General features: G+C 42.6%; 4 protein-coding genes across 8 annotated transcripts in view; 2 read left to right on the top strand and 2 right to left on the bottom strand.

The window, feature by feature from the left end:
• Nucleotides 1-1525: 1525 nt before the first annotated feature.
• On the bottom strand, nt 1526-12116 carry paics (phosphoribosylaminoimidazole carboxylase, phosphoribosylaminoimidazole succinocarboxamide synthetase). 3 transcript variants are annotated; one of them, XM_031311707.2, is made up of 15 exons: nt 11641-12116; nt 10882-11355; nt 10729-10788; nt 10039-10650; nt 9381-9458; nt 8927-9075; nt 7085-7127; nt 6795-6992; nt 4712-4890; nt 4411-4590; nt 4178-4291; nt 4003-4086; nt 3114-3294; nt 2852-3010; nt 1526-1870 (listed from the first exon to the last, which is right to left on the bottom strand). In XM_031311707.2, exons 1-15 carry the CDS (start codon nt 12053-12055, stop codon nt 1704-1706), a joined length of 3093 nt encoding a protein of 1030 aa, XP_031167567.1. In that variant the 5' UTR covers nt 12056-12116; the 3' UTR covers nt 1526-1703. The 3 variants fall into 3 exon arrangements, with proteins under 3 accessions (XP_031167567.1, XP_031167568.1, XP_031167570.1); XM_031311708.2 differs by having other exon boundaries at nt 11647-12115; XM_031311710.1 differs by lacking the exons at nt 8927-9075; nt 9381-9458; nt 10039-10650; ... (1 more) ...; nt 10882-11355; nt 11641-12116 and adding an exon at nt 7221-7343.
• On the top strand, nt 7337-17808 carry ppat (phosphoribosyl pyrophosphate amidotransferase). Of its 2 annotated transcripts, XM_036007533.1 has the most exons (13): nt 7338-7590; nt 7643-7736; nt 7786-7979; nt 12527-12593; nt 12935-13141; nt 13540-13652; nt 13748-13893; nt 14426-14498; nt 14588-14739; nt 15382-15509; nt 15620-15841; nt 16385-16505; nt 17213-17808. In XM_036007533.1, the coding sequence occupies exons 3-13, from the start codon at nt 7852-7854 to the stop codon at nt 17383-17385; spliced, it is 1530 nt and encodes a 509-aa protein (XP_035863426.1). In that variant the 5' UTR covers nt 7338-7590; nt 7643-7736; nt 7786-7851; the 3' UTR covers nt 17386-17808. The 2 variants fall into 2 exon arrangements, with proteins under 2 accessions (XP_031167575.1, XP_035863426.1); XM_031311715.2 differs by having other exon boundaries at nt 7337-7979; nt 14435-14498.
• si:dkeyp-117h8.4 (uncharacterized protein LOC572032 homolog) lies at nt 17616-22392 on the bottom strand. 2 transcript variants are annotated; one of them, XM_031311711.2, is made up of 9 exons: nt 22137-22392; nt 21912-21975; nt 20717-20772; nt 20519-20552; nt 20397-20422; nt 20240-20315; nt 18532-20112; nt 18356-18398; nt 17616-18257 (listed from the first exon to the last, which is right to left on the bottom strand). In XM_031311711.2, the coding sequence occupies exons 1-9, from the start codon at nt 22212-22214 to the stop codon at nt 18248-18250; spliced, it is 1968 nt and encodes a 655-aa protein (XP_031167571.1). In that variant the 5' UTR covers nt 22215-22392; the 3' UTR covers nt 17616-18247. The 2 variants fall into 2 exon arrangements, with proteins under 2 accessions (XP_031167571.1, XP_031167573.1); XM_031311713.2 differs by lacking the exon at nt 21912-21975.
• A 1466-nt stretch (nt 22393-23858) lies between these two features.
• The window catches only part of aasdh (aminoadipate-semialdehyde dehydrogenase), a 13814-nt gene continuing 11420 nt past the window's right edge, over nt 23859-26252 (top strand). The window contains exons 1-2 of the mRNA XM_031311703.2: nt 23859-24100; nt 25288-25408. Of these exons, the coding sequence (XP_031167563.1) occupies nt 23859-24100; nt 25288-25408 (363 nt within the window). The remainder of the gene's footprint in view (nt 24101-25287; nt 25409-26252) is intronic.

Genomic DNA, 26252 nt, shown 5'->3' with positions numbered 1-26252 from the left:
TTGTAAAAAAATTTGAAAACCATGTATCATTTTCCTTCCACTTCACAATAATGTGCCACTTTGTGTTGGTCTATCGCATAAAATCCCAACGAAGTACATTTACGTTTGTGGTTGTTATGTAACTCAATGTGGAAAAGTTCAATGGGTATGAATACTTTTGTAAGGCTCTGTACATCAGACTTCAGCTGGTCATCAATGACTGTCCCTAAGTATCTGTCAGTGTTGACTCTTTGGATGGGTTCATTGTTAACTTTGGTGAGTGGGACTTCTCTACTACGTCTTTGTTATAGTCACATTGACCTCAAAGAAATTGTGAGAACACAATTTAAAGGTGCAGTAAGTAAGTCTTACAAAACTAACTTTCTGTCTGCTGAAACTGACCCTATGTTCCAGTAGAACTACATGAAGCAGATCATTAAAAGAAAAATCCGGCTCTTCTGGTGATTTGCAAAAATCCACCGCTCCCTGTTCAGATGCACTAATCAGGGCCAGGGGGGGTGTTTTAACTGTGTGTCAATCACTGCTCATGCACACGTATTCATTCTCCCTTGTGGGGCGAGGGGCTTAGGAGACCGTTTTGGGCTTTAGCGGAAAGGGGAGGGACTGAGAAGTTGTCGATGTTCACATTTTTTGGCTAAGTCTGGATCGTCACAATCCTACCTACAGCACCTTTAATGAAGCTCCCTACCTCTCCCTGATAACCCACCCAAGGGTGATTTGTCAGGCTTTAGGAGTCCTTACCAAGGCTGTACCATCTGCATCAGGGATTGCCCGTGTCCACTGAGCGCTTAAAGTGCTCATATTATGCTTTTTGGCGTTTTCCCTTTCCTTTGTGTTATATATTTTTTGTGCACGTTATAGGTTTACAAAGTGAAAAAGCCCAAAGTCCCCCCCAAAGGGACTTACCATCTCCAACAGAAAACACTGTTTACAAACTGCTCTAAATAGCTCTATTGTAGTCCAGCCTTTACTTCAGAGACAAACGTAGTCACTTTGTAACACACGTTATAATCCTCACCTAGCTGCTAGCGTGGCACGCCCTCATACTCTGCTTCTGACTGGCTAGTAGTCCTTACCTAGGTATTGTCAGGGCACGCCCTCATACTCTGCTTCTGACTGGCTAGTAGTCCTTACCTAGCTACTGAGCATGTGCGACTCCCAACAAAGATGGAACAGAAGTGAGATGTCTCACTCTGTAGCTAAAACAGAGAGCTCAACACACAGGGTGAAAAGAGGAGCTGCAGCAATGTGCAGTACAACAAAAATATGGTGTTTTTTTTTTTTTTTTTTTAATTAAACCATGTAAACCTATTCTGATATAACCTTTAAATACAATTATGAACCTGAAAATGAGCATAATGTGAGCACTTAAAAGCCTTTGGAAAGGCGATGCAAGTGTATCAGCACAATGCCATCCTGACCCAGAGATTTGCCAGTGTTAACATGCAAATTTATTGATGTCTCATCCAATAAATGTCAAAATGTTTCTGTCAAATTCCAATAGGATTAAATAACCACAGAAGCATTTAATTAAGAAGCTTTATTATTTTCTGTTTTTAATGGAATGATTCATGTGTGTGAGAAAGTACATGTAGATTCCATCTACCGTTAGTGGGGTTTCATGGTAAACAAAGACATGACATTGACAGACTGTGGAGCCCTAAAAGAGCACAAAAGGCTCTGGAAAGATGTCCTGAAGCACTTCAGAGGCTGCAGGCCTGTAACTTCTTGTCAGCCAGCTTGAGAGACACCCAGGTGTTGAGCATGGAGGCTCTCAGTTTGCACCACACCAGGTGATCAGTCAACCCGAAGATCTGAGCGGCAAACTGAGCAGCGGCCTCGGGGGAGAGGATTGTGGAGCAGCCGAGACCTGCAGAGGGTGGGGGTGGGGGAACAGAGGAAGGCTCAGTTGCTATGACGAATAAACTCACACCGGAGATTCCATTCTGATGACTTGCAACTTGACAAAAAAATAAATGACTTGAGACTCGACTTGGACTTGTAAGTTAATGACTCAAGACTTGAGGCATGATGAATCGGATGACTTGCGTGTATTCATGGGTTTGAATGTTAGCTGTTAAAATAACATAATTTAACGTTGGCACGTTTCTGTCTAACTATCAAGTATGCTATGCAGAGGCAGCAGCACAAACTGGGAATCATGATTGGACGACTCAAAAAGCTCCCCGGTAGGCGATTGTCATGATTGGATGGATGAGTGGCTGTCAGTCGAACGCCTTCGCTATGGCAACACGTAACATCAAAGACCCCAGAGGACACCTCATTAGTCGGACCAGACCATCACGGTGGCTGAGTCTGTGCCACGAGTAATCACTTTTAGATTTTAAAAAATGTCACGCATTTTTAATCCAGAAACGCGTAACAAAATCATAAACAGATTTCCCTAACATTAGTTATGTATGAGTCCTCACTAAAACAATATGATAATGCAGTTTAAAAATAAACTTGTTTGTTTTATTGTCACAACAGAACAGAGGAACATCAAAATATATTAAGTATGTTTAAAAATGTATAAGTAAATAAGTTCTGATGAATAAAATGTATAAAAATACAAACTTAAGATATGAAACTTGAAGTCCTTTGAACAAAAACACAATAACAAAAAAAAAATCAAAAGAGTGTTGCCAACAGGGATGTTGTGGAGAGCCCTCTGGTGGACAAACTATGTAACGCCAACACTCAGAACATGGTTGAAGGGGGTTTCGTCTGTTTTTATTTTATTTTTTAAATATTCATTTATCTGCCATTATAAATGCCGATAGTTTGGAAAATGCCTAATATCGGCCCGCCGATATATCCGTCGGGCTATAGTAGGAAGTGTTATGTTTACCGCTTGGCATACGCAGGGATGACCAGACGTCTTGTGCCCCCCAGTCTGGAGTGAGAGGCGGGCAGTTGATGACAGGATACGCCGTGTTTCCAGACATCACCGGACCGAGGCCGTTACTTCTGCCGGCTACAGCCACAAACACAGTGGGTATGCCGTCACCTGAGGGAAAAGCATACTGATATTGTGGCATGATGGATAAGACAAAAATCATACTCACCCTCACTTCTTTCAAAAAATAAAAAAAAATAAAAAAAATACACACCTTCATATTCCGCTTTGATGCGGAGCGTCTCATCTGGACCCTTGTGTGCCGAGGTGACTCTCAGGATGCAGGGAATCCCGTAGGAGGTGCAGGCCTTCCGGATTTTTTCACAGTGAGCCACGTCCGAGGTGGAGCCCATCAAAACCACCACCCTGCCGCCGGCCTGGTGCTCCAGCAGCAGCTGGAGACATAACACAGCTCTGGTTAGCTCCATGCAAGGCCCCTTTATATATGGCTACGCAACGTTAGCCGAGCACTGGCCACGTGACCATTACCGGATCACGATAAATGCTTAAACTGTCGGTTATGTAGCAAATATCGAGCAAACTGAGGCCAACATTAGCCTTCATAAGCTACTGGTCGAACCAGACCCAAAAAAGGCAGTCGCATGAACCTGCCATTTGTTCTTTTAAAACTAAAGTCACTTTAATGTATCTTTTAAACCGTACAGTCACTTTAATGTACATTTGAAGAAACTGTCTTGAATGCAAAATCAACCTACCTATCTATCTTATCATCATCATCATCATCATATCATACACACACACACACACAACCGGTCAAAAGTTTGGGGTCACTTAGAAATTTCCATTCCAATCCATTATAGACAGAATACCAGCTGATCTGAGTGGGTGGCTGATTTTTAATGCAATATCTACATTGCCCATTATCAGCAACCATTCATCCAATGTTCCAAAGGCCCATTCTGTTTACTAATCTGATATCATTTTAAAAGGCTAACTGAGAAAACATTGGAGAACCCTTTCGCAATTATGTAAGCACATAATGTAATCTGAAAAATTATGTGTGTCTGTTATAACATGTTGATTCAAAGCAAACAAAAGCCTGTCTTGATAAAGAGCAGATTGGGACATTGGGTTCAGTGTACCTTGACCCTTTCAGAGACCCACTCAAAGTTTCTCTTCACCATCTGCATTGCCTCAGGGGTAACTTCTTTAAGGTCTCGGTACACCTAGGAAGTGGGGAAAACAAGTTATTTCAGCTTTTATCATACTTCTGAAGAGTAAAGAATGACACAACAAGACCAAAGACAAGTCCCCGACCTGTTTGTCCTTCTGCTGGCTGCGATCTCCAGCTGGCCACAGCCTCCACGAATCGTTGTCAATCACATCAGCGAGGACGATCTCTTGAGTCTTCACATTCACGCCAAACTCAATCTATACGTAAAAGAGACAATCCTAAAAATTGTGAAGCAGCTACAAAAGGGTTCACTAAGAAAAAGTGTTCCCACTCGGAGAGCAGATTAACCAGCAGAGGGCGGTGTTGCACTGCATACCTTCATGTCCACCAGCGTGCAGTTCTGAGTGGCCCAGGACTTCTCCAGAATCTCAAAGATGGCCACGGTGCTGCGATTCATGATGTCCACCTCGCACTGACCGATAGTGAGCCCAGCCAGAGAGAATTTCGCCTCCAGCAGCTGCTCCTCTGACCACTGGGGGTCATTGTTGGCATCGTCCTATATCAGAAAGCAACCGATTACATGAAAGATGGATGCCATTTGACACTTGGGGGACACTTTTGAGTCAAGTTACAAAAAGACAAAGTGACAAGCAGTCGAGGCGAGGGCTCAGACTCACTTTAAAGAACATCTCCATCTTCAGGGGGGAGAAGCGGAAGCCTTCCTTGACTCCTGGATTCCTCTTGAGGAATGATCCAGTTGCCACTCGGCGACATACCCACTCAATGGGAATCATCTCACAGTGGGCTGCGATGAACGCAGTGTCAGAGTGCTGCTTCACATAGGCAGTCTTAATGCCTGGAAGAAAGGGTTGATGTTAAAATTAGACTATTACAGAGCCCCCCCCCCCCCCCCACACACACCCCAGGGCTCCATGAGCCAAACCTCTTGATTCTGTCAAGAGCTGTGAACAAAGTAACATCTGAAACTCAATATTATAATTTGACCGTTCAGTATAGAGCTGGGCGATATGGAGAAAATCAAATATCACAATATTTTTGACCAAATACCTCGATAGATATTGTGGCGATATTGTAGGGTTGACAACTGGCGCTTTCACAAAATATGCACACAATGAGATTTTTGATAAATGATCATCAGTTACGTTGATATAATGAGTAAGTGGGGAAAAGGCAAATAATAGAACAGCTAGAACAGTCTGGTGTGTTCAGAAAATGACATCACTTTACTGTAATGCAGCCTTCAAAACCAGGAAAAGACGATTACGATATCCAAAATTTAAGACGATATCTAGCCTCATATATCGATATATTGCCTACTTAGTGTTCAATTTGATTACAGATGTTGAACTACACCAGTACTTCAAAAGATCCTAAAATGAAGCTTAAGTGAGGGGGATGTGGTGAATTATACATGGCAAAGTTTTAAGTCACAAGACAACCATTAGCACACTTATGAGTGGCATGTCGGTTGAGTTACCCAATTACTTTTTAATTAACGCAAGATGGAGAGTCATTTTCTGAATCTGGGCTTTAACACGTCAATGTTAAAAGCATGACCGTCAATTGTGGACGTGCATTGGATCACTTCAAAAGCATTTGTTGTTACTGGAGGGATCATGTACATGTTAAAAAAAAAAAAAAAAAAAAAAAGTTTAAAAAGGATAAATGAAAATTTTAAATTGTTACCGAAATTATCATGAAGGAAATGGGAATGAAAAAGTGGATACATGATCACATGTTTTCAGTAGAGCTCAAAACAATTGGTCAGTTGACAGAAAGTTAATTGCTAACTATTCGGATAATCTTTTACTTTTATTTTAGCAATTTTAAAATAAAATAAACATTGTGGTTACAGCTTCAAAAATGTGATACTCTCTTTGGGGTTTTGACTGTCAGACAAAAACAAGCAAGTTCAATATGACAACTTGGAGATACAAAAATGAGATAAAAATGGAGTTAGCTACCAAAACAGGTAACAGAAGAGATACAGTCACCTCACTTGACTGCTTATCTCACTCACTGGGGGTTAAACTGCTGATGACTCTTGGAGCCCACACATAAATATAGTGTGTGAGGGAATCCATTACTGTGCAATCAGGGATCAAAATTAAATTTTTCGTCAAGTCAAATGGCTAGTGAATGTTCAAATTTTACCAGCCACTCAATAGATTACCACTGATTTTTTTTTTGGCTGGTGTGTGAAGCAAATCTACCAGCCAATTGCATATTTTACCAGCATTTGGCTGGTGGATGGTGCTAATTTTGAACCCTGTGTGCAATATCTGTATATTGTCCAATATCTATTACTCATTGAATATGATCACCACTATTGGGCAATATTCAAATAATGTGCAATAACCCACACTGCATATAAAACCTTATTTATTTATATATTCTCAGAAGTGTGCACCTTACCCCCACCCCTTTTTTTTGCACTACTTATTTTATTCCACGCACATGTTGGCACTGGAAAAGGAGTTGCTTTTAATCTCATTGTTCATGTGTATAGTGACAATAAAAGGCATTCTATTCTAAAAAATAAATACAATACAGTTATTATAGTCCTCTGGCCTAAACACATTCATCCACAATAGCTAAACCCAATTCTGAGCATGTGGGAAAGTTGCCTCAGGGGGAGTAACGTTATGACCCAACATAACCTGACTGACAGAGTGCCTTTTGAATGGATCAACTATCTAACTATACTAAACTAACTAATAACTTTTACTAAGTCCTCACCAGATTCCTGGAGCAGTTTGAACACGCAGCTCGTCGTTTTGTTGGCGATGGCAGCCTTGCCCTCCATCTGGTCTTTCCTCACGGCATTCCCAGCCGTGATCTGGTCTTTGGACTGGACCAGAACCAGTCCGGACTCGTCCACGAGCTCAAAAATCTGCTTCGTCTTTCCCTCACTTAGCTTCTGGCCGAGCTTCAACTCTGAAAACACGCACATACAAAAAGGGAAAGTTTGAAATTAAACGCTGCAGATGGAACACGCGCTTTGATACGCATTCATTGTTGTACTGTACCTGGTGTGGAGGCCATGGTGGTGTTCTTTACCGACCGAGAGTCCTGAAACCCAAAAACTGAACGTTAAAAAGTTGCACGATGAAGAGGGAGCGGAGGCGTGCAGGATGGAGAAGAGGGAAGTGGAGTCTGTCTTACGTGCTGTGATAACCAATCACAGCCTTTTAGCTCAGTCAGCCAGCCACTCACAGCAGCCCATTGTTCACCACGTGAGGGGAAGACGCTCCGAGCACATCTCCAAATATTTGCGAGAAGAAGTTTGTGCGGAGTTTATCCACTAAACTGCATCCAATTTCTCTTGACAAGACGATTGATTTATCAAAATATAATCAAGAGAAAACAATTGGCCGCTCGACCGAATCGATTAATCTATTATCTAAATCGATAAGAGATAAGTTGTTGTCCTCGTAAACATACCACGTGTTTCGCCAGTTCAATAAGTTTGATAAAAATGCGTTCTGATTATGTCATATCAGTTATAGTGGCCTGTTGCGTTTGTTAAAGCTGCGCTCAGTGATGCTTTTTATGTCGCAGTTTTTTTCCGACTCGTGATTTCAAGGCCACTTCTACAATGTCAGCTGAGTTTATGTTGTCTTAACGAGCTACGTTATAGTGACTGCCTGCAGCTATATCAACGCTTTCTGCACGTGCTCGGTCAATACTTTCAGAGCGCGTATAGGTAAGCACGAGCACGATTGCCCAGGCAACCAGGCACGAGACTGTCAGCCGGGGTTAACGGAGGACCGAGACCGAGACCGACAGCGGCGGGATGGAGTTTGAGGCGTCAGGTATCGGGGAGGAGTGCGGTGTTTTCGGGTGCGTGGCTGCCGGAGAGTGGCCCACACAGCTGGAGGTGGCTCAGGTCTTAACTCTGGGGCTTACGGCGTTACAACACAGGTAAGTTAATTCTTGTAACGTGAGTGTTTTTTATCACAAATAACGGATAAAGACTAGGTTAACGTTAGCTGGTCAGAAAGTGTCCAAGACCAACTGTTCAACAAAACCCTCTTTCCAAAAAGTTGTCATTTTGGGCTTAAACAGTTTAGCTTGACCTACTCAAGCTGAAGAGGAAACATTGATGTGTAACCCATAAAGTCACACTTTGGGCACTACAGGGGAAAAGTAGCTAGGTGTTCTAAAGAAAACAACGCTAAAGTTCCACTAGTCTACTAACTCTGCAAGCCTGGCCGGCCAAAGTGTTCAATGAAGCAAACGTTAAACACCATACACTGAAAGGTGAAGCTGTCCATCAGCTACGACTTATGGCTGCAATCCCGACTAACTTTACGTGGACAAGCAGGACTAACAGAGAGGGGCACCGAGGCTAGCGTGAACGAATTGAAGAAATTAAGTGTCGTAAATGTCACCATAAACTAAATACTGACTAACAGATTCACTCTCAAATATTAAAATATGTATAGAGGCGCAAATAACGGCTATTTTCATAGTCGATTAATCTGCTGCTGAATTAATAAGTGTCTACTAAATATCAAAAAGTAGGAAAAACACATTTTCCCAGGGCCCAATATCGTATTCATATAATCGATTTACCTGTTTATTTTTGACCCGTAGTCCAAAACCAATTGATGAGTAGTAATTGATTAATTTTCTGTCATTAAATTAATCGATTAATCAACTTGCAGCTTTTAAAGATGGCACAAAGACTCCTAAAAGGCAGAAATAAGATGTAGCCTATATAATCTGTGAGTTTACAACATTTCTTCCAGCACAGCAGCATCGTGTCTTTTCTGGACTTCTACAGCCTGTTAAAGAAATAATTTGTCAATTTACTTTGGTTGCATAATTGTTTGTACTATTTATGACATGAGATTAGTAGGCAGTACCTCTTTCTCTGGGGATGGATTGGATAAGGCTATTGAACAGACTGAATTGATCTTCATTATCGGGATGTTATCCTGCTCTTCTTTACACTGGGCCTCCACCTTATCAGAGCCAGTGTCCAATTTTTTTACGGGCGTCTGGAGTGTAGGGTCTGAAAAAGGGAACAAAGGCAGATTTAAAATCTGATTATTATCCTCACATCACCCGAATGCTGTTATTAGGGAAACACTATGCTACTACAACATTTTACATCTTCATGGGTGAGCAAAGTCTCTTTTTCTCGTGGTCTGACAGTGAACATCATCATGAGTTGTGCCTCTTGTTAGCACTTACAACCGTACCTTTATCCATTATTTAATTATGAGGCTCATGGGACTGAGTCAGAAATTACAGGCTTTTTGTGGACATCATGTGAGTGACATAGCAAGTGATTACAGAGGGAGGCACATTTCAAACCTGGGTCCACAGCTTTCCTCTTCATTCTTCTACTTGCTGAATACATATCCTCTCTCTTTACCTGTGGTTCAGTGGAGCCTGCAAACAACAATCACAGTTACAGGACAACAGGCCATCCTTTAAAAGCGTAAAAAAAGTGTTTATATTCTCGCTTTTGGAAAAGGTTCCCATGTAGCCAATTTCAAGGGTAGTTTGCCTAAATTGCAAACCATTAAAAACATATTTTTTTATTTATCACTGGAAGTATCTAGCCATGCAGATAGTTTAGCTTCTATTTGTCCAGATTTTTAAATAGCTATCTTTGAGATTTCTACTCCTCTCCCAGTACATGCACTTTAATAATTATAAGATAATCTCTATAAAAACCAGTCCACAGCGAGGTCTGTGAACAAAATATTCCTTTGGGAATTTGGTTGAACTGACTCTTTAAAAATGTCAATCATTGGTTGACGTTTGGGAGATCATAATTTAAAGTGATATTAGTAACAATTTGAATTTTGTACATGTGAGTCATAGGCATAAGAGATGCTATGAATCTCTGCCTCTGTAGGTTTCATGAATGGATTTTGGTAATAGTAGTAGAAAGCTACGTGTGAATTGTTTTCATCAAACACCTGCCCACTACCCATGAATAAATAATGATACTGGGCTCACTCACTCATTAATCTGTGCTGTTGCTCCTGAACTGCATGCAGCCTCGGATCTTCGTTTTTTGGTGTAACATCGAGGCAAATAGATGAGACAGAATCCGAACTACAAGTTCGGTCCTCAATTGCTCCCGCCATTGCGGCCGCTGTGTTCATCTTTGTCCAATAGACATCGACGTGATCGTTCTCCTCACAGCCCTCCGACATGGTTGGTCCGCCTGAATCTTCTTGGTGGTCTGCAGCTCCCGTGTCATGTGGCGAGCCATTTGTTGTGCGATTCATAATGGCATCCACCTCATCGTAGAACCTCATAAGGCGCCTCGGGTCGGCTTCGTCACTCTTTCCTCTTTGAAGCGAGCGGTACAGGTACTTGAGGTTTTTGTACTTGGTGTGGCACTGCTTCCAGTCACGTTCAATGCCTTGCTGCATTAACCTGTTGGAGATCTGGACGAAGATGTCTCTCTTTCTAGTCGAGCTCTCCAACTGCCTGCACACGCGCTCATCGGACCAGACTTGAATCAGCGCTCGCACCTCCTGGTCGCTCCAGTTTCGCCCTGTGTCCGACACCATGACCACGTGGAACTGGTCGGAGCTGGATGGATCCGTGAGCGTTAAATGGGCATCTGGAATGAATAGAAAACAGATTAGGGAAAAAAAATATTACATATAATGTAAGTGCACTGGTCATTCATGTGGCGTACCTGCTCCTCTCCATTTTGCTTCCATGTCTCCGTCCATATCGTAATCATCGCTGTTATCATCTGAAAATTTAAAACAAAAGTAGCAGAGAAATGTATTGTTCTTTTAGCCTTTGAATACAAAACTACTATACTTACTGCAGACTGAATACATACCATCATCAATTTCAATGACAACCTCACTTTCTGAGGCTGGTGTCTGTAACCTCCCTGCCCCCATTTCTTCATCATACAGCCTCTTCTGCATCTCCATGGTCCCGTTGTCCAGTCCGCGGTCCAGCAGAATGGCTTCCACCTCATCGAAGAACTTCATGTACTTTCCCGGGCCTCCTGCGCCGCTGCCTCCAACAGCGTGAGCGCTTTTCGCAGTCTTGTAGTCGTATTTCAAGTTCTTGTATTTAGTTCGACATTGTTTCCAGTTGCGTATCACCCCAAAGTTTCTTTGCATCTGACGGGCCATCTCTTGGAAGATGGATTTGTTGCGCAGTGTGCACTTCAAGCGCTCTCGAACGCGCCGGTCAGCCCAGACGCACAACAGGGCTCTCACCTCGTCGTCAGTCCAGTGGCGGCCCCCCTCCTCAGCCACCATCGCAGTGTAAGGAAGAGCCCGATGGATTAGACCCTTGGTACCTGTACACACATGCACAACTTCGGCTCAGTTTTGATTTGGAAAATAAGTTGGAGCTTGTAAGAAACAGGCTTTATTTTAATCTGACCTTTTAGACTGGGTTTAAAATGTTTAGATCAGGCAAAAGTACTGCTAAAAAAATAAGTTTCTACTTCAGTTTGAAGCTAAAACTAGTTTGACTGTCATGCTTGTTTATCTCCTGATTTGTCAGTTGATTAAATACTAAAATGTGTTGAGCGTTGCCATACGTCGTGATCATCAGCGCTACCCCTTGGGGTTGAACCTACATTTACCTTCCTGCTTTGGGATAGTGACTGAGGAAGGGTAGCTTCCTCTTTTGCCAACATCTTCCACCTCTTCCTCCCAGCTCTCCCCTGGCCTTCCATCCACTGCTGGGCTGTAGTTTGCAGAAGTGCCTGCTGTTGCTATTGCTGCTGCTGCGTCTGGCTTCCTGCTCTGGAGTCCCAGGCTCCTGCACTTGGCCTGACACTCCCACCAGCTGCGCACAACACTGAGCCTCCTCAGACGCTCTGAGATCAACTCAAATGTGGTTCTGCTCTCAGCTACGTGCTGAGCTCCCACCTCGTCCCACACTGACATGAGAGCCAGCACCTCTGCCTCCCCCCACTGCCTCTCCACCGAGCCGTTTTCCTCTGCCACCTCCCTATCACCTCCTCTTTGTCTCTCTGCTCCTCTCTCCATGTTTGAGCTGACCTGGAAACGCTTTCTTTTCCCCAATCCGTCTGTCTCTGCTGCCCGGTTCCCTAGGCAACCAGGCGGTTAAGCCTGAAAGCAACGCCTCCATGCTGAAAAGCAGCCTCACCACTGGCTTAAGCTGTGTGCCGAGGGGGAGGGGCCAACTGTAATCTGAGAAGCAGCTTGGTATACAGGCTGAAACTGCAGCAAGGCGACTCTCCGTATATGGCCGCTCCACAGCAGAGAAGCAGACGTTGGTGTTTTTTTTTTGTTTTTTTCAGCTTCTCCTTCGTTTTGCTTGAAACAAACCAGTTTGGTTAGCCTCGAGGCTCATACCCAGCTTTGACTATTGAACAAGTTTATTCATGTTTAGTCCTGCAGGAAAAAGACTGAAAGATCATTCAATATAAAACTCACTTCCCACTGATATATTTTACACTGTTGGAAATTTACATGTGATTGCTTGTGTCTACTCAGGGGTCAGGAAAGTGCTGGGATTGTCACAAGTAATGGAGCCAGTCCACCCATGTACACAGCCCACAAGGTAACATTAGTCTTGACTAGAAGCCCCTTGTACTTTCAAACTGAAGCAGATTTTAACTCACACTATACAGATACAGGAAACAGTTTTGCTCCTTTTCATTAAAGCTGCACCCTGAATAAAAACCCATGTATGTACACACCAAAACACAGTTGCATTGACCGGTTGATAATGGCTGTGCTGGTTTGTTCTAAAGCTTCATCACACTGATTGTGACCTAGTTTCCCACTCTACAACATGATGCATATTATACATACTTTTATTATTTGTGCAGATTGTGTAACTGACAACATCTCTCACTGATTCCTCTTGCTGTTTTTTTTTTTTTTTTTTTTTTTTTTTAGGGAATGGGATTAGTGAGCAGTGCTTTCCCACCTGATGCTCTTCTGAAGCTGCGCTATGGTAACCTCGGTATTTGTCACACACGCTATTCAACTACTGGGATGTCGGAGCTGCAGAACTGCCAGCCCTTTGTGGTGGATACACTGCATGGCAAGATTGCCGTAGCACACAATGGAGAGCTGATTAATGCGCATGCCCTGCGGAAAAAAGTGAGGATGGCCTCTTAACTTACAGAACCTGGTGCATATCTGTTGGATTTTGTCTGCACAAATAAAAACCTGCAATGCAATATATGCTACTTATGACAAACCAGGCCTCTATATACAGTGTGCATAACATCTATTTAATCTGTCAGTGTTATGCTTGTGTAGGTGTCATAACTTTCTTTTTTTACAACAAATGAATATATGCAAGGAAATGGAGATTAGCTTGCATGGAAAAAAAAAAAAAAAAAAAAAAAAAAATATATATATATATATATATATATATATATATATATATATATATATATATATATATATATATATATATATATATATACATACATACATACATACATACATACATACATACACTCTGAATGAGTCATTGTAAATGTGCCGTGCAGGTAATGCGCCATGGTGTGGGCCTCTCCACCAGCTCAGACAGCGAGCTCATCACCCAACTGCTGGCATTGACTCCACCTATGGAGGAGCAGGATGCACCAGACTGGGTTGCCAGGTCAGTGTTGTGACCTGATGCTGCATAAATATTTATAAAAAAATAAATTAAAAAAAAAGTTACACTATTCAAATACCTGTTGTTTTGTATTGTAGGATTAAAAATCTGATGACTGAGACCCCTACATCATACTCACTGTTGGTGATGTTCAAAGATGTTGTCTATGCGGTGCGTGACCCATACGGAAATCGACCCCTCTGCATCGGACGGATTGTTCCTGTCTCTAAACTGCACAGTTCAGGTATTCTTGACATGTTTGTTTTACATGTGACCATCAAGTCAGAGACACTAAATGCAGACATGTTTGTCCTTTTTAAAAGACCCTAACTTCTACTGATAAACAAGCCAGGACATTTTTTTGTCCGAGGCCAGGCGTGTCGGAGGCTGGTGGGTGATTAATAGGGCTGCAACTAACGATTATTTTCATAGTCGATTAATCTGTCGATTATTTTCTCGATTAATCGATTAGTTGTTTGATCTATAGTAAATGTCAAAACATGGTGAAAAATGTGGATCAGCGTTTCCCAAAGCCTAAGATGACATCCTCAAATGTCTTGTTTTGTCCAAAACTCAAAGATATTCAGTTTACTGTCACAGAGGAGAGAAGAAACTAGAACATATTCACATTTAACAAGCTGGAATCAGAGAAATCTTATTTTTTTTAATAATAATCAATTATCAAAATAGTTGGCGATTAATTTAATAGTTGACAACTAATCGATTCATCGTTGCACCTCTAGTGATTAACGTCATTCTTTGTCCCTTTTGGTGAGGTGCCGAAGAGGAGGACACTGAGGGGTGGGTTGTGTCGTCAGAGTCCTGCAGCTTCCAGTCCATCGGTGCCAAGTCAGTTTTCACCGCATATGTAACGTCTTCTGCATTATGTTGGAAGGGTTGTGGGTAATGACCATTTTCGTGTCCTTCTTGGTCCTCAGGTATTACAGAGAGGTCTTACCAGGAGAGATAGTCCAGATATCCAAGCACGGAGTCAAGTCTCTGAGTGTCGTCCCTCGCCCTGAGGGAGACCTCCCTGCCTTCTGCATATTTGAATATGTGTACTTTGCCAGACCGGACTCCATTTTTGAAGGTTTGAATATTTTTTATGGACCATCCATTAAAGTGCTCACATTATGCTCATTTTCAGGTTCATAATTGTATTTAGAGGTTATATCAGAATAGGTTTACATGGTTTAATTTTAAAAATACATCATATTTGTGTTGTACTGCACATTGCTGCAGCTCCTCTTTTCACCCTGTGTGTTGAGCTCTCTGTTTTAGCTACAGAGTGAGACATCTCACTTCTGTTCCATCTTTGTTGGGAGTCGCACATGCTCAGTAGCTAGGTAAGGACTACTAGCCAGTCAGAAGCAGAGTATGAGGGCGTGCCACGCTAGCAGCTAGGTGAGCATTATAACGTGTGTTACAAAGTGACCACGTTTGTCTCTGAAGTAAAGGCTGGACTACAATAGAGCTGTTTGGAGCAGTTTGTGAACAGTGTTTTCTGTTGGAGATGGTAAGTCCCTTTAGGGTGGACTTTGGGCTTTTTCACTTTGTAAACCTATAACGTGCACAAAAAAAGATATGTAACACAATAAAGGAAAGGGAAAAAGCATAATATAAGCACTTTAAATACCACTCTGAACTTAACTGTTTTGTTGTTAAATTATTAAATTACGTTTTATCTAAGTTCAATTATTACACTTCAGTATTTTATATCGCTGTGCTGCAGGTCAGATGGTCTACACCGTCAGGCAGCGCTGTGGTCGGCAGTTAGCCATCGAGGCTCCAACAGACGCAGACGTGGTCAGCTGTGTGCCAGAGTCTGCAACTCCTGCTGCACTGGGCTACGCTCAGCAGGTCTGTCTACAAGCTGTCTGCTCTAACTGTGTAAAAGAGATGCAGTGATACCCCCTCCTCCTGATGGACGTCTGTCCTCACTAGCTTCCCTCTTCTTGTTCTCCTCACAGTCTGGGCTGCCATATATAGAGGTTCTGTGTAAGAACCGCTACGTCGGGAGAACATTTATTCAACCAAATACCCGGCTGAGGCAGCTAGGAGTTGCTAAGAAGTTTGGGGCTTTGACAGACAACTTTGCTGGGAAACGAGTGGTGCTGGTAGATGACTCCATCGTCAGAGGCAACACCATCTCCCCCATTATAAAACTGCTGAAGGACGCCGGTGCAACTGAGGTTTGTTGACTAAGGATGTTACATACTCCTGTATCTGTGGTGACATGACACAATGTTTTAACAGTGGTCCCTAACCTGAGGACATGGACCCCAAAAAGGGTCCCAAGATAATTTTAAGGGGTCCCAATTACTTTTATTTTTTTATGATCGTGCTTATGGCTAATATAACTTAACTGCTTCCACAGCATTTTATTGTAGAGGCGCTCCACCTTGCCTGCAATATTCCACTGTCAGAAGAAATTATATAATGCTTAACTGTCAGTGAAAACATTTTTTTTTTTTTCTGAAAACAGAACAGAAAAACTAGTTTTAAGTGGTTGAGATTATATGGTCCCCCCACCAATGTACCAATGGTACACCAGATGTACAAATATCTAAGATATGCAAAATATTACAAATTGACCGATTATCGATCACACAGTTAAATATCAGATGCTGATCTGTGGGCAGAATGATGGTCAAAAGGGGAAACTTTAAAACCCAAACAAGCAGTTTGTAACCGAGTAAAATTCTGACCTTTTTCTTTTTTCTTCTCCTCGACAGGTCCACATCAGGGTTGCCTCTCCACCGATCAGACACCCTTGCTACATGGGCATCAATATTCCCACCAAGGAGGAGCTCATCGCCAACAAGCCAGAGTTTCAGGACATTGCTGGATACATTGGTAAGTACTAATACAGTAGTACATATCGCTGACAATGATAAAAATAGCTCTACAGTTTAAAATAGTAGCATCTTAGTTTCTGAATCAAAATTCATATATTGGAACAAAGTGATGAAGTTAATGTGCCATCCTTTCTCTTGATCTTTACAGCTGTATTGTGGCTTCAGTCGGATTGGTGCATCTCAGTTAAAGTGCCCATATTACTCTTTTTGGCTTTTTCCCTTTCCTTTTGTGTCATATTTTTTTGTGTGAATGTTATAGGTTTACAAAGTGAAAAAGCCCAAAGTCCCCCCCCAAAGGGACTTACCATCTCCAACAGAAAACACTGTTCACAAACTGCTCCAAACAGCTCTATTGTAGTCCAGCCTTTACTTCAGAGACAAACGCGGTCACTTTGGAACACGCGTTTATAATGCTCGCGTGCTAGCGTGGCACGCCCTCATACTCTGCTTCTGACTGGCTAGTAGTCCTTACCTAGCTACTGAGCATGTGTGACTCCCAACAAAGATGGAATAGAAGTGAGATGTCTCACTCTGTAGCTAAAACAGAGAGCTCAACACACAGGGTGAAAAGAGGAGCTGCAGCAATGTGCAGTACAACAAAAATATGGTGTTTTTTGAAAATTAAACTATGTAAACCTATCCTGGTACAAGCTCTAAATTATGAACCTGAAAATTAGCACTTTTAACACTTGAACTGTTTTGTAGGTGCCGCCAGTGTTCAGTATCTGACTGTGGAGGGCCTGGTGTCAGCCGTTCAGGAGGGAATCGCCTCGCTCCAGCAGAAGGACAAGATCAGCTCCAATAACAAGTCCAGCAAGCGGGTGGGCCACTGCACTGCCTGTCTGACTGGGAAGTACCCAGTGGAGCTGGAGTGGTAACGCCATGACCGACCATAGTTACAGCAGCAGCACTGTGGGTTTACTGCAAGCTCCCACAGCTGATGCATGTGAATGTAATGTTCTCTGTAGACTAGAAAACAGGCTGGGCATTTGAATACTGCTATCTGGGACACTACATACATGCAGTAGTTTCACATTCCAAGCCTTAACAAGACAAGAGTGTTAAATAGAATTTACTATGTCAGAAAAGCGCACAAGGCCCGTGACCAAAATGTTAAATTGTCTTTATTTTCCTTATCACGTTTACTTTTCTACCTTTACCTTAAATGAAACATTATGCTCTTTTGTTTTGGGTCTGACTGTTGCATATTTTGTTTTTCTAACTTTAAACCTTGCATGAAATATAATGGAAAAATAAATGAAACAGATTAACTATAATAAACAGAATAACTACAATGACAAGTAATTGGTCTTTTTTTTCTCCAGAAACTGTTTTGACATTCGCAATTTTATTTCAATAATAAAACAGATAACAAGAAATAACCATGAGGCTGTATTAACTGAGGTAATGATGTACCACAGCACACAGGAAAAAGTTAAGATTAGACAAATAGATGGTTTGACAGTACTCGTAAAAATTAAATTAAAAAAATTAAAAACATCCAAACAGGAACACAAACTTGGATAGAAAACAAAATTGATATATAATGACTACTAAAAATGTAACATGCAGCAGTTCAGTGATACAATTTACTGAGCTCACACTACCAAATGCTTTCAGTTGGTTATCACGTGATTTTCACCAATATTTGTATCCGAAGCTTTCAGAAATACTTTCATACTGACATTTACGACAAAATGAGTTTTCCTTCATCTGTGGGCAGGCTGGTGTAATCCCTGCTCACCATTTTCTGCACATGTTGGGTAAGAAAAGAGAGTGATTATGAAAACGCATGAATGCTCAGAGGCCAGAAAACAAACACTGTATGTAGAAATTAATTCTAATCACCTGGGGGAGAAGCCATGGGCCATTCTGTTCTCAAGTGAACTTCCTGTTGAATGAATCAAATTGAGTAAAGGGAATTGGTGATGAAAGGACTTAAACTGCTTAATTTCTTTAATAGCAGACAGGACAAAAATAAAGGCTTCAGGAGCACAATACGGTGTTTTATAGAGGAGGCTTACCCATGCCAGAAAAATTGGCTGCAGACACGTGGCGGTGCCGACTCATCCAGGTTTCCTGATGTGTATCTGCTGAGCGCTTCTGGGGGCTGAATCTTTGAGACATGCTGGGTTTAGTGGAGCTGTAGGAGAGGCCGTAATGAGACTGCTCGTACTCAGACTGAGAGAGACGGCGCCTCAGCATCTCTTTCCCATGGCGGTAGGACCCCGGGGAGGATGGGCAGTACTCATCCCTGAGGCGTTTGGACTGGGGGTGGCTGTCCCAGTCCAACTCCCTGTGGCGTTTCCTCAGGAGGGAGCGGTGGGGTGACAAGGCGAGAGCTGCCAGAGCTGAGGAAGAGGGGCTTCTGCCGGCCTCGGAGCTTTGGGCACAGAGGCGGCAGGGAAGCCTGTTGAAGACGGATGATTTGTTCTGGCAGACAAACTTGTGGTAGAGCTTGAGGAAGTCCTCGTCGAGCTTCTTCGGGGAGCAAGAGATGCGGATGGATGGCAGGGAGGAGTCGAAAGAAAGGTGCCGCCGGAGCCTGTCGCGGCCTTTTGTTCCCATGGCCACCTGAGGTGAACGCAGCTGTGGGTGGAGGGAGTGATGGGGGTCTTGAGGATGAAGCATCCTCTGTGGCATAGTTGGCTTTTGTGGAGGGGTGGACATTAACCTGGGCCTCGTAGGCTCTCTGGAAAAGCTTTCCACAGAATGCGCTTTGGGGCTTCTGGAAAAGGCGTGAGGTGAACTACTGAGGCTGGTCGTCACCCTGGCTTGGGAGGGACTTTGCCTGACCGGGGAGCCGTAGATGTCTGGTCTCTCTCTCGCAGCGGTGGCTTCCGATGCACATGTGGAACAGCCAACAGTCTGCAGCGAGTGTGCAGTGAAAGAAAGCCTTTTGGACCCGAGAGACGGGTCCAAGGATGCTTTTGCTGCAGGATAGCAAGGCCGGGAAGGACTGAACTTGTTAATGGAGGGCTGTTCTCCTAGTCGGGACACTTCACACACGGTGAAGGTCTCGTTCAGCGAGCTCTCTTTTGGCATGAAGGTCTCGTTCAGCGAGCTCTCGTTTGACGTGAAGAACTCGGCGGGACCAGAGAGGTCCATGGCGAGAATAGGCTTGTGCTGCTCTCTTCTCACCCTCCCAGGAGACTGCTGCTGTGCTTGCCAATCCTGCATATTCGTTACATTCTGCAATGGAGACTGAGGGGCAGTTTGGGTCCCCACGAACTGCCTTTTCGCGGGGCTGTTGGTGTTCTCCTTGAGCGGCGTCTGGCTGGTCCTGTTTTTTTGGTTTCTGTTGGTGTGTCTCAGCGTGACAACGAAGGTTTTGCTGAGATTGCTTCGGTTTGACTGCTGTCGCCATCTGCGGTACCTCCTCAGCACCGAGTCGGCTGCCTCAGAGACGTGCTGCCGATGCCAGGCCCTCCCTATTCGACTGATCATGCTGGGGTAGAGCTCCACCAAAGAGCTGCCCTGACTTCTCAGACTCGTCTCCAGATCATCGTCTTGCTCCTCAGGCTGGACCTCAGTCTCAGAAATGGTTCTCCGACTCTCATCCATGGAGCTTACAGTCTGGTGAGTCGTGTCATTGCTAGCCAGCCCTGGAGGACGCAAAAAGTGGAGAAGAAAGGTCACCTAAAATTAGACACTTTCATTTCAATTCTGCAATAGCTTGTCCTGCCATGTTGTGTTTAAAAAGAAGTCTGCCTATTGCTTTCTTGTTCTTACAATCATCCTGCACAGACAATTGGGTAGTGGAAACACAAGTCTTCTCAGCTTCTCCATCTTGATGCGTGAAGTCCAACTGTTGAAAATAAACCAAAATGAATTTGAGATATAATTCAGACATTCAAGACAGAACTGTTGAAACTAACGGTACATTTACCTGAGAGTCTCTTGTAATGTCCTGGGCTGTGGTGGAAGAAATAAAGTAATCAGATTAATAAATATACAAATGTATACATGTCTGTAAATTGCTCTTCTTGTTTAAAGGTTATGGATACTTACCTCCTATTGACTCCTCTCTCAAATCTGTCAGGCTCTGAGGAGATGAAAAGTGTTTGATTATAATAGCTGTACATATATTGAGTATCTGAATTCACTGAGGACCAGCAGTCTGATGGCAGTCGAATAAACTGCTTCCTAATCAGATCATTGTATTTTGTGTCATATGTGGCTGCAGAGTATAATCATAGTGACCCAAACCTTTGAATCCAGCTTGTTCAGCTCTACTTTTGACAGGTTCATGTAGTGTTCAAGTGCTTCATCATGCAAGGAGTCAAGACAGAAAAGAGACAATGAGACCAGGCCACATAACAACTACTGATGCAGAGATGGAAACCAATCACTGACTGGTTAGTTCAATTAAGTGAATAAAAACAGATACAAATATTCAATATGTGATGCCCCCCCCCCCTTCCACACACACACACACACACACACACACACACACAGTGGGCTGCAATCCCTGAGAATGTTCAACAGCATTATAATCCACTATTAAATATATATTGCAAACAAATATTGCACACAGATTACAATTCCTCAAAGCCCTGACCAAAATACCATCAGATCTACAGTGCTAAGCATAAGTGAATACACCCATGCTAAAGTTGACTAAAAAGAGGAATAAAAAAAATCATCTTTTGGAAATTGATCTTAATGCCTTAATTAAAAAAATGAGTCCCATAGAGGCAGGCAGATGTTTATTTTTAAAGGCCAGTTATTTCATGGATCCAGGATACTATTCTTGGCCTTTGGAATTAAAATAGCCCCACATCATCACATACCCTCAAAGCCTTGTAGAACACAACGATCCACATTAAAAATGGACAGTTCTTTAAGAAAAACATTTGCTATTGTATTTTTTTTTTTTTTTTTACTTCACAGTGGCACACACAGTACATCAGACTTCAGCTGGTCATCAATCTCTGTCCCTAAGTATCTGTCAGTGTTGACTCTTTGGATGGGTTCATGGTTAACTTTGGTGAGTGGGACTTCTCTACTACGTCTAAAATCTACAGTATAATCATTTCCTTTGTTATGGTCACATTGACCTCAAGGAAATTGTCAGAACACCATTTAATGAAGCTCTATACCTCCTCCTGATAACCCACCCAAGGGGGATTTGTCAGGCTTTAGGAGTCCTTACCAAGGCTGTACCATCTGCATACGCAGCCCAGTGTGCTTAACGTTATGTCACAGCCAGCAGCAGTGACGTTACGCTCGCTGTCAACCTAACCTGTCAACACGGTTTGTTTTATTTCTGTAACGGTACACTATACATCCACATGACTGTACTACGTTGTCTGTTAGTGTTGTTAGAGCGACAGCGACAATCTCTGACATTAGCTAAACTACGGGCAGAACCAATGTTATAAAAACTTTGTAGTCAACTTACTTTGGGTTCTTGTGCTGTCGAGGTCCACCTCCACCCCCCCATCTTGGTATTGCAGCTTTGAATACTGTTAAAAAGCGAATGTAGAGGTAACGTTAAGCAAACACGGGTGTTCACATCTTCATTCATTCATGCATCTTTGAAGTTAATTTAAGCTAACGATTAGCTATGCTTCGTCACTTCATGCTAACGGTAACGTTGCCACCGCCCGATAGCTTATCAACACACCTTGTCTATGATTCGTTCCAGTGAATTTCTGTAGTTACGGCTATTTTCAACCAGTCTTGTTTGCAATACGTCGTCCATATTGCATGTAAAAGGACGTTTTCTTGATGTTGACAGGTGAAGGTAGCAGGCTACTTGTCGAAAACAAAAGGCGGTTTTAGGTTCAAAATTCTTTCGCCGCAAAATAGAGACAAACTATTGGACAGGCCGCGGTGCATTCACTGCTGCTAGGAAATCATGCTTCTTCTTCATCATCATCTTCTTCGGCGACTTGCAACCAGTCGGAGCATTATCGCCACCTACTGTATCCATTTGACATATTCCTTGCATAGTCCAGTTTGTTGCAGATAGTTGAATATAAGTTTTAACACCATCTTTCCAGAGTTATTTGCTACGATTGTTTTAATGTCCATATGCTGAATGCCTTCACGTTCCAGTTCATCCTTTAACAATAATCGTTCAGTTGAGTATTGAGGGCATACCAGAAGAACATGTTCCACAGACTCCTTTTGATTGCAGGCATCACAATTTCCAGTGGGATGTTTCCAAATAAGGTGCAAAGATGCACTTAACTTTGTGTGTCCCAGTCTAATTCTACTAAACAAGCACTGTTCTCTTCGGTTTTCCCCCAGTCCTCTTTCCTTCCCCAAAAAAAACTGATATAACCTCGAAATACAATTATGAACCTGAAAATGAGCATAATATGAGCACTTTAATAATGCTCTTAACTTCTGTTTTGCTATAACTAACTGCCGAATCAATGTAAATATTCTTTGCAGCCTCCCTTGTCACCTTATCTGCCATTTCATTTCCTTTGATACCAATATGCACCATATCCATAACTGTAAGACCCATAATTTGAATTCTGTATCATGTTTGTTGTATTAAATGCAAAATAGCTGGTCTGCTGTCGGAATGACTGCTGTAAACCAGCTAGTAATTGAGCTTGAGTGTGAACAAATGATTGCTGTCAATGGTCTTCTATCCTCCATTCACTGTACTGCTCACAATATTGCAAGCATAAACTATAAACTGATAATTCATTAATCCTTTTTTCCTACTTTGAGATGAAGCTCTTGATCAATAAATGCTACTCATATTTTAATATTTCAATTGAAAGGCATAACGTAGGCTATTTAAAGAAGAAATACCAACGTTTGAAATGTTGATGGAAGACTTGCACATAATTATCTATGTCAGTAATTTGGAGGGGATGTGTCATGATGATCATTTAGTGGATGTAAATTAGCTGACTGATAAAACATCAAACACATACCCGAAACACACAATCGGTTTCGACAAAATGATAAACAACATATAGTGGATTCTTTATTTAGTATCTTTTCTTTTATTGTCCATATTATTCATGTGGATTTGTTATTTTATCATCCTGGTTATGATGTATGTGTATGTTGTGTGTGATGTCTTTAAGCTACTGGGACCTTGACTTTCCCCTTGGGGATCAATAAAGTATCTATCTATCTATCTGATCATGATAAGTCAGATTTCCCGATTTCGGGATGAACGACTCTAACAGAAGCATTTGAAGTAGCCATCAGCGGGACATCATCTTCACGCGACAAACCCATGGGTCTGCCTCCAAGTAAACAACACCGCATTCGTCTGAATTAAACAATTCAAGAATTAGAATATGATTTGTAAGTTTTTCGTCCAGAATCGGCACTAACAGAGAATGAGCGGGTGTTTCTCTAGCGGCTCCTCACTATGGCTGCTCGGACGCTGCAGGAGCTCGTAGCCGCCGCTGCCTCTGTGCACTCTGACCGAGCAGCTGTGAGATATGACGGCGGGTCCGTGTCAGGGAGCCCGGTGGCCCTGCTGCTGTACAGAGAGCTGGGTGAGCTGGCCGGTGAACTGGCTCATATTCTACGGAAGAACTGCTCTCCGAACAACGGAGTGATCGGGCTGTATTGTTGTGATGATTTGTTCATACCTGTCTGGATTCTGGGGTGAGTTCACTGGAGAAGCAGTGGCAGCAAAAACTGTGCTGTCCTGTTAGTAGTGTCCTGAGGAGTGTCCCCGGACAGGTAGTCACAGGACAGTGTCTGGGAGTCACAGGACAGTGTCTGACTGTCCCGGGACAGTCATGGGAGTGACAGGACAGTGTCTGGGAGTCACAGGACCGTGTCTGACTGTCCCGGGACGGTCATGGGAGTTACAGGACAGTGTCTGGTAGTCACAGGACAGTGTCTGACTGTCTGAGTGAACCAGCAGCAGTGGCAGCAAAAACTGTCCTGTCCTGTAAGTAGTGTCCTGAGAAGTATCCCGGGACAGTCATGGGAGTCACAGGACAGTGTCTGACTGTCCCAGGACACTTCTCAGGACACTACTTACAGGACAGGACAGTTTTTGCTGCCACTGCTGCTGGTTCACTGTTGTCTCTGACTCAAAGTTTACCAGTGTTGTGACCAAGTCATCTTTGCTCAAGTCCCAAGTGTCTCAAGTCATTCGGTCCACATATAAATGGGGCATATCATAGTGGGGGGTCTGGGTGTCCTCCCCCAGGGAAGCTTTGAGCGTCAGCAACTTCATTTTTGTTGCATTTGGATACGCTAATTCACCAATTTATGGTGGAAATACCTTTATTTAGCCTATGCAAAGAAAAAGAACACAGATGACAATTCAAAATATATAAAAAATATAATGGAAAGTATGTTGTTGCGTGTCACTGGGCATTTCTAAGTGGGTATATGGAAATCCTGGAGCTTTCTTAGTGTGTTTACTGCGTATACCTGCGTATCACGTAGACTACACCACTGTTAGTAGCCCATCTAATAAAATGATTGGCTAGTTTGTATAACTAGCATACTTGATAGTTAGACAGAAACGTGACAACATTAAATGATATTATTATATATTTAACAGCTAACATTAAAACGTATGAATACACGCAAGTCATCTGAGTTATCATGCCTCAAGTCTTGAGTCATTAACGTACAAGTCCAAGTCCAAGTCTCAAGTTCCACATCTCTGAAGTTTACCACTCCATGTCAAAACACAGCATCTGACCAGTGTATATGTGAGTGTGTGGCCTAAAAAAGGCATTCATTCTTGTGCCGTATCAAATAAGTAATGTCTCGGGAGAGTGGCTGTGTAATTTGAAGGGTGATATGTACTGTCCTGTGGTGTTTGCCAGGATCCTGCAGTCACCTGCTGCCTATGTCCCACTGGACCCAGACTCTCCAGGACTCATCACTGCCAGAGTCATGAACCAGTGTGGCCTCAAGTACTGTGCTGTGAAGACCGACGTCCTGCAGGTTGAATATCTAATATTTCATCAATGAATGATAATGACTAGTTGGGCTGCGACGATTATTTGCATTGTCGATTAAACTGTTGATTATTTTCTCAATTAATTGATTAACTGTTTGGTCTCTAAAATGTCAGAAAATGGTAAAAAAAAAAAAAAAAGTCAACCATTTTTTTTTTAAAGCCCAATATGACTCAAAGATATTCAGTTTTCTGTCACAGAGAGAAGAATCTAGAACATATACACATTTAAAAAACTGGAATCAGAGACTTTTTACTTTTTTCATAAAGAAATGACTATGATTATCAAAATAGTTGGGGATTCATTTAGTGAACAATTAATCAATTATTTCATTAATCTCTGCAGCTCTAATGACTAGTTGTGCAAACACAACATTTGATAATAATCTTCATAAATACAGCTAAATGAAATATGGTTCCTCTCAAGATCAGGGTTTAAAAACATGGTCAGATTAGCCTGTTGAGGTGACCTGGGGCAAACATTTCCTATTAGTCTCGCTTTGCCAGACCCTTCTCCAAAGCGCGCTGGAGGAGGAAAATAGGCTCGGAAGGAACTTGTTTTGGTGGAATGTGTACGTTTTAGTCGTACAACCGAAAACTCAGATTGGACAGATAGTCTAGCTAATCCAGCGGATTTTCCGGCGGCAACAGAGAAATCCCAGAAGTGGAACGTCAAGGATATAGACTAGGTCCCTATTGACACCACCTCTTGCCTTTCTTTGCATTGTTTATACTCGCCTCCAAATTCCCATTATGTCCAGAGCACACAGCAGACTGAACAACTGTATTACAGGCCAGAGACCCAGGACCCAACCATATGGAATCTGCACA

The sequence above is a fragment of the Sander lucioperca genome, chromosome 11 (genome assembly GCF_008315115.2).
Source record: "Sander lucioperca isolate FBNREF2018 chromosome 11, SLUC_FBN_1.2, whole genome shotgun sequence".
NCBI lineage: Eukaryota > Metazoa > Chordata > Actinopteri > Perciformes > Percidae > Sander > Sander lucioperca.
This window is presented reverse-complemented; position numbering and strand designations above follow the sequence as displayed.

Bases quoted from the DNA above. Each gene is read 5' to 3' on its own strand.
- ppat (XM_036007533.1), top strand. From the start codon at position 7,852: ATGGAGTTTGAGGCGTCAGGTATCGGGGAGGAGTGCGGTGTTTTCGGG. The intron at 13,894-14,425 runs GTATTCTTGACA...CCTTTTGGTGAG, and splicing joins CTCTAAACTGCACAGTTCAG to GTGCCGAAGAGGAGGACACT. The intron at 14,499-14,587 runs GTCAGTTTTCAC...CTTGGTCCTCAG, and splicing joins TTCCAGTCCATCGGTGCCAA to GTATTACAGAGAGGTCTTAC.
- paics (XM_031311707.2), bottom strand. From the start codon at position 12,055: ATGGAGAGAGGAGCAGAGAGACAAAGAGGAGGTGATAGGGAGGTGGCA. The intron at 4,891-6,794 runs GTGAGGACTTAG...CCTTTCTTCCAG, and splicing joins CAAACTGCTCCAGGAATCTG to GCATTAAGACTGCCTATGTG. The intron at 3,295-4,002 runs GTACACTGAACC...TTATGTCTCCAG, and splicing joins GGGTCTCTGAAAGGGTCAAG to CTGCTGCTGGAGCACCAGGC.
- si:dkeyp-117h8.4 (XM_031311711.2), bottom strand. From the start codon at position 22,214: ATGGACGACGTATTGCAAACAAGACTGGTTGAAAATAGCCGTAACTAC. The intron at 20,316-20,396 runs GTAAATGTACCG...TATTTTCAACAG, and splicing joins ACATTACAAGAGACTCTCAG to TTGGACTTCACGCATCAAGA. The intron at 18,399-18,531 runs GTAAGCCTCCTC...TTCATTCAACAG, and splicing joins AGCCAATTTTTCTGGCATGG to GAAGTTCACTTGAGAACAGA.